This window comes from Capsicum annuum, chromosome 8 (assembly GCF_002878395.1).
Source record: "Capsicum annuum cultivar UCD-10X-F1 chromosome 8, UCD10Xv1.1, whole genome shotgun sequence".
Taxonomy (NCBI): domain Eukaryota; kingdom Viridiplantae; phylum Streptophyta; class Magnoliopsida; order Solanales; family Solanaceae; genus Capsicum; species Capsicum annuum.
Genome location: NC_061118.1, coordinates 41261447 through 41268263, shown reverse-complemented (window position 1 = coordinate 41268263; position 6817 = coordinate 41261447). Strand labels below are relative to the sequence as shown.

At 38.4% G+C, this 6817-nt stretch overlaps 1 protein-coding gene across 1 annotated transcript; it reads right to left on the bottom strand.

The window, feature by feature from the left end:
* Positions 1-2340: 2340 nt before the first annotated feature.
* On the bottom strand, positions 2341-4395 carry LOC124886583. The gene has a single exon (XM_047395410.1). The coding sequence runs from the start codon at positions 4393-4395 to the stop codon at positions 2341-2343; it is 2055 nt and encodes a 684-aa protein (XP_047251366.1).
* Between the last annotated feature and the right edge of the window lie 2422 nt (positions 4396-6817).

The window sequence follows — 6817 nt, the reverse complement described above, 5'->3', positions numbered from 1 at the left end:
TCAAGTCTACCAATTTTGTAGGGATTGAAGGAGGAGGTCTAGGAAATTGAACTTCTGTCAAAGCAGAATATTTGTTTTGAACTTCTGTCGTGGATGGAGGCCTCTGTGGAACTGTAGGCCTTAGTGGATTCATCAAGGCTGGGGAATCGAATGGTCTAGCCATTCCTTGTTGCCCTATTTTGGGACGATTGCCCGGAGTTGTTGGTCTCATGGCCAAGTAAAAATTCTCTTGTTAGAAAATCGGGGAGGGAGTTATTTTCTCCTTTAATAAATTCAATTTGAAAGTCAAAGCTAGATAGGAGAGCTTGCCATCTAGCAAATATTTGTTTGGAAACAAGATTTTTAACATCCTTTTGTAAAATCTCTTTAGCTGATTTACAATCAACTCGAAGAAGAAACTCCTTATTAATAAGGTCGTCTTGAAATTTAGTGATACATAGCACTATAGACAAAATTTCTTTTTTGACTGTGCTGTAATTTTTCTGGGCAGAGTTCCAGACTCCCGAGGTGAATCGAACTAATTGTTCAATGGGATTATCGTCTACCCTTTGTTTCAAGATTCCTCCGTATCCTATGTCAGAAGCATCGGTTTCTACAATCATGAAAGCACTAGGATTGGGAATACCTAAACAGGGAAGGTTTTTGACTAAAGACTTAATCTTTATGATGGGATTGGTTTGGTCAGAACTCCAAGGCACTGGGTTTTTCTTGAGACGCTTATAAAGAGGTTCACAGACCTGCCTAATATTGGGGATAAAATCAGCTACATAATTAAGGCTTCCTAGAAACCTCTGGAGCTGAGTTTTATCAGTGATTTCATTAGGAAATTTGGAAGAGAACTCTATGGCTCTACAGATGGGTTTCTGACTCCCTTGATGAAGATCATGACCTAGAAAGCGAATAGAAGTTTGAAAGAGCTTCATTTTTCTAGCACTTATTACTAAGCCATTTAATTTAACAATCTGAAAGAAAGTATTAAGATGTTTAAAGTGAGAATCGATGTTTTCAGAAAAAATGAGTACATCATCAATGTAAACGATTGACATATAAGAATAGTCATTGAAAATGTTATTCATGATATTTTGAAATTCGGATGGAGCATTTTTAAGCCCAAAGGGTAAGACATTCCATTCGTAATGTCCGAAAGGGACATTGAAGGCAGTCTTATATTTATCTTTTTCAGCAATCTGAATTTGCCAGAAACCTGACTTCATATCAAATTTGCTGTAAAGATTAGCTTTGTAGGTTCTTTTAAGAAGATCCCTTTTATTTGGAATCGGGTGCCTGATCCATTTCAGGACAGCATTTAAAGGTTTGTAATTTATCACAAGCCGGGGAGTTCCTCTTTCCTTTTCAGCACAATTGTTTACATAAAATGCTGAACAACTCCATGGGGAGTTAGAGGATCTAATGATTCCCTTTTCCAGAAGATGATTGATTTCTGTTTTACAGATTTCCATCATCTCATGATTCATTTGGATTGGTCTGGCTTTTGTAGGGATGTTTTGTTCATCGAAGCCTGGGATATAGGGAAGTTCTACGAGGTGTTTTTTGCGTTCCCAAAAAGCATTTGGCAATTCAGAGCAAATCTCGTCTTCAAACCTTTTCTGGAGAATGGAGACTTTACTATGCATCTCCGGGGTTTTTAAAGTTTGCTCAATACGTTTGAGCTGAATATCACCCTGCAAATAGTGAAGATGTGACGAAAGACGATTAATCTTAAAGATAGTTTCGTCTTTAATGCGCTGCTGCTCATGAGAAGGGAGCGGACGCAGAAGAGGGAAAAATAGCTCAGTATCCAACAAAGTTGTACGAATACCATCGTAGTTACTTTGGTAAGGTCGGATCTGATTGATAAAAGGAATCCTTAGAATGATATCTTCTGTGATATCTTCGGTAATGACAAAATCGTTGATAAGGCAAACGCCGTTGTTACAGATATGGGCTTTGCGGAGTTGATAATCAATGCGCATTTTTTTCTCCCGTGGCAGAGTATAGCCGCGAGGTACTTTTTTGAAGATACCTGGTAGGTATGAGGCCTTTGACAATACAATTACTGTCGGCGCCAGTGTCGAAAAGAGCTACTTTGTTTAGAACAAAGTCATTGTTAATAACGATTTTTATCACGATGTGTTCACTGTAGGCCTTAATGGCTGCTACAGCTTTGGAGGTAGAAGGAATAGCAGAGCTTTCTTCTCCGGGAAAGGGAATAGGTTCTTTGAGATGATCCGTCGGAATGCTGATAGGAGGAGGAGCTGTAAGGGCCTTTGGGGAGGCTGATTGTAGTACTTGTTCTGTCAAAACATGTAGTTCGACCTGATCAAGTCTAACCTTAAGGTTTTAGATTTCTCCTTTCAGTATGGAGATTTCACCCTTAAGTTCTGCTATGGAAGGTTCAGAAGGCGGGTTGAATTTAGCCATAACTCTAGTCATAGAGAAAGGCTGAACAATTGGTTTTGGTTTGGAGGTGCTTTCATCAGCAGAAAGCACAAGACGTTTGAGCTCTTGGAGGTACTTAGTTCTAAGCTCTTCGTCATCGATGTGTTCGATAATATCAAACAGGATTTCCTTTGGTTTGTCAGTAATGACATTGATAACTTTTCGTGAGCAAATACAGAAAGTGCCCTTGCACTCACAGTCTTGCCCTGATTGGGAACTATCAGACTCATAAGCGGTGTTGATGAAATCTTCATCGCTATATTCATCTTCGGAAGAAGAATAAGAGTCAGATGCTTCAGAGGGGTCTTCCATAATGGAGAAGAGTTTTTCTTTGGTTTCATCGGGTAGATCAAGAAGATTGATCTTCTTCCGTTTACCTGATGTGCAATCTTTTGCCCTATGGCCGGTCTTACCGCAAGTCCAACAGGTATCTTTGGATTTTGCGAAAGATTTGCGTCTGGTTTTTCGGTGGGGTTTACTTGACTCCTTATAAGAACCTGATTCTTTATAGGAAGTCTTTCTTTTTAGATAAGGCTTTTTATGACGTTTCGGGGGCATTCTTTTATGCCTCTTTCCGTCATGGAGGTCAGTAAAACCATAATCTTGGCAGAAGGTTGTCAGACCGTATTTGTGATTCTGCTTCAACTGTTGTTTAAGCTTAAGGTCTGTACAGAGTTCTATCCCCGTAGTGGTAATGAAACTTACTAAGTCTCCATAAGTAAGGATGTTGTAAGGAATCTGGCCCTCAAATCTATCCTTAAGTTTTGTTCGGACTTTGTCTGCGAATAATGAGGGAAGACCACTGATGAATCTTTCTTTCCAGAAGTCATTATTGCAGTCAGGTCTGATCATGACTTTAACAAGGAAGGTATCCTTATACCACCTAAAGTCGGCAAGATTTTTACAACGGAGGTTGTTAAGGATCTCTAGACTTCTATCTTGGAAGAGTTTTGGTTCTCCTACAAAATGTCTAGCTATATGATAGAGAAGGGTTGCACAAGCGTCTTTTTGTGCTTCTTGAACCAGGGTTTCTCGACCATCAACAGTTCGGGTTACTTGTTCAAGAACCGTGGCGTTATAGATGAGGTTCTTCTCTTTCTCAAAGACATAATTGTCCCACCAGTGTTTGATCATACCGGTGAAACCCGAGACAACCATGGTGGCGGCACCATTATCAGAGGAACCTTTGATTTTGTAGGCCGTGATGGCTACCGCTATCTCATGAAGTTTATTGTAGATTTGATGCTCAGCCAGACCATCAATATTCCATTCAGTGATGCCGCGTCCATCATGATTAGATGTGGAGAGGTAAGGATTTTCCTCGAACTGGATGTCAGGGGGAGAAGGTTTTCGATAATAGTTTTTCCGAGTTGAGAACCGATCACTAGTCAGTTTAGAGAGAGAGTTTCTTGCTGGAGGGCTAGAAGAGTCTTTTGAGCTAGAAGGCTCTTGAGATATTTTAAACTTGGTGAGTTTAGAGTTAATCTTTTCCAGAATTTGTTCGGATAATTTAAAATCTTCATTGAGATTTGGAAACTTATCCTTATGAAACTCTGGGAGTTTAAAGATAGGATTAGAAAGAGGTTTAGAGCTTGGAGTGCTCTTGATCGGTAGAGGCGCAGAGAGAGGGGAACTCTTGGTTTCTTCAATCTGCTGGGAAATTGTGTGAAGAACCTGATTTGTATAATTGTTTTGCTCAATTATTCGATCAAGATCTTTACATTGAGGCGTCATTGTGCCTCGTTCGGACTTGGTCTTAAAAGGTGAAGCCTTAATGACTTCATTGGAGTAGGAAATGTTAAGTCCTTCTAGGGGAGGCGTTGTGGATTCTACCACCGTGTTTCTCTGAGTGTACCATTTGGTAACGATGACATTCAGAGATTCGGTTTGATTTTCTATCCTTCCAGTTTTTTCGAACCAGAAGAAGAATTCCATGTCGCACCGGAGTCTCTTCATGTCGGCTATCCATAGCCTACCAAACTCCTTTTGCTCTTCGGGAGAATATGTACTTCCGTACCATCTCCTTTTGAGAGTATCTTTTGGATGGTTCCAGAACTATCAGTCTGTCTCATTCGAGGTTGAATGTTCTCGAGGGAAAGCTATTATAATACCCCGTACGTTTTCGTAGCTTGAAATTATGGCAAGATTGTTAGAAGATTTCTTTGAAAGATGAATCCAATTTTGTATATGTGGTATTTTCAAGATTTACAGAACAACCTCTTTTATGAAGAGATTCCAGTCTAGATCGTAGACTATCAAACTCATAGATGAAGGAACACAGAAGTCCCTGTAGTGAAGGTTCTTCGGGGAAATCATTTCATCGATGGACCTACTTGGGAAGCAGAAGCAGACATATGTACCAAGTATTAGAGTCGTAGATTAAGGAACAAAAAAGACCCTCTAGTTAAAGTTCCTTGCTGAAATCAGTAAGTCGATGGAGCTATTTGGGAAGTAGAAATAGACAAGTGTACCAAGTATCCTCACCTCTTCTCTGCCAACTCAGATCAATCTCAAGATAATAATTCTCCTTAAGCTTACTTAGTTTCATGTTTAGTGTACATCATAAAGTAGGACCAAGTACCACTGCATATTCAGTCATGTATTAATGCATCAGACATGTATTCTCATTATGAGAAATGTAGCTCATCAGACAACCCAGTCATGCATTCATGAATAAGTTACACATGAATAATCCATGCATGTTTAGTAAGATATATTCAGTTATCAGTCATACCATTCATGAAATCATGGTTTATCCATTCATGTTCTGTATGTATATAAGTTTTTATTCTTTCCCCCTCACTCAGTCTCATTCGGGGACGAATGTTCTCAAGGGGGAGATATTGGAATACCCTGTACTTTTTCTTAGTTTTAAATTTTCCTAAGATATTTAGACGCCTTCTTTGAAACATGAATCTGTTTCTGTACACGTGATATTTTTATGATTTAAAGAACAACATCTTTATGAAGAGATTACGGTCGAGATCCTAGACTAACAAAATCATTGATTGAGGAACATAGAAGTCCCTCTAGTTATGTTTCTTTGGTGAAAATAGTCCATCATGTGGACTTACATGGGAAGCAAAAGTAGACATGCATACCAAGTATCCTTATCTACTCTCCGCCAACTATGATCAAGCTCAAGGTACCAGTTCTCCTTAAGCTTACTCAGTTTCTGTACAGTGTTCATCACAAATTTGTACCAAGTTCCATTGCATATTCAGTCATCCATTCATGTATCAGCTCAATAATATTATTATACATCAGACATTCATTCTGATTGTAAGAAATGTTGTCTATTAGAACACCCTGTCATGCTTTAAAGAATCAGTTACACAAGCATTAGATATGCATATTTAGTATCATATATTTTGTTATCAGTTATGTCAGTCATGAAAACATGTTCCAGCCCGTTATGAATATTCTCAAGGGGAGATATTTTAAAACCCTATACTCTTTCTTAGCTTGAAATAGTTCCAATAATTTTAGAAGCTTTCTTTGAAAGATGAATCCACTTTTGTACACATGGTATTTTTAGGATTTTCAGATCAGCTTCTATTGTGAAGAGATTTCAATCGAGATCCTAGACTACCAGGCTCGTAGATTGAGGAACAAAGAAGTCCCTCTAGTCTATGTTCTTTGGTTAAATTAGACCGTTGATGAAGCTACTTGGGAAGTAGAAACAGACATGCATACCAAGTATCCTCACCTCTTCTCCGCCAACTCAGTACAAGCTCAAGGTAATAATTCTCTTTAGGCTTACTCGATTTTATGTGCAGTGTTCATCACAAACTAGGACCAAGTACCATTGCATATTCAGTCATGCATTCATGTATCAGCTCAGTTATATAATTATGCGTCAGACATGCATTCTCATTGTGAGAAATATAGTTAATCAGAACACCCAATCATGCATTCATGAATTAGTTACACATGTAGCAGATATGTATGTTTACTATGATATATTCAATTATTATTTATGTCATTCATGAAATCATGTTACAGCCAATCATGTCCTGTATGTACATCAGCTTATATTCTTTCTCCCATACTCAGTCTTATTTGAGGTTTAATATTCTCAAGGAGGAGATATTATAATACCCCATACTCTTTCTTAGCTTGAAATAGTCCCAAGAATGTTAGAATCTTTCTTGGAATGATGACTCCACTTTTGTACACATGCTATTTTAAAGATTTTTATATTTATTTCTCTTGTGACGATATTTCAATCGAGATCAGAGACTATCAGGATCATAGATTGAGGAACATACAAGACACTCTAGTTAAAGTTCTTTGTTGAAATCAGTCCATCGAAGGAGCTTCTTGGGAAGATGAAGCAGACATGCGTACAAAGTATTCTCAACTCTTCTCCGCCAAC

Coding starts and splice junctions, on each gene's coding strand:
- LOC124886583 (XM_047395410.1), bottom strand. CDS start 4,395: ATGAAGAGACTCCGGTGCGACATGGAATTCTTCTTCTGGTTCGAAAAA.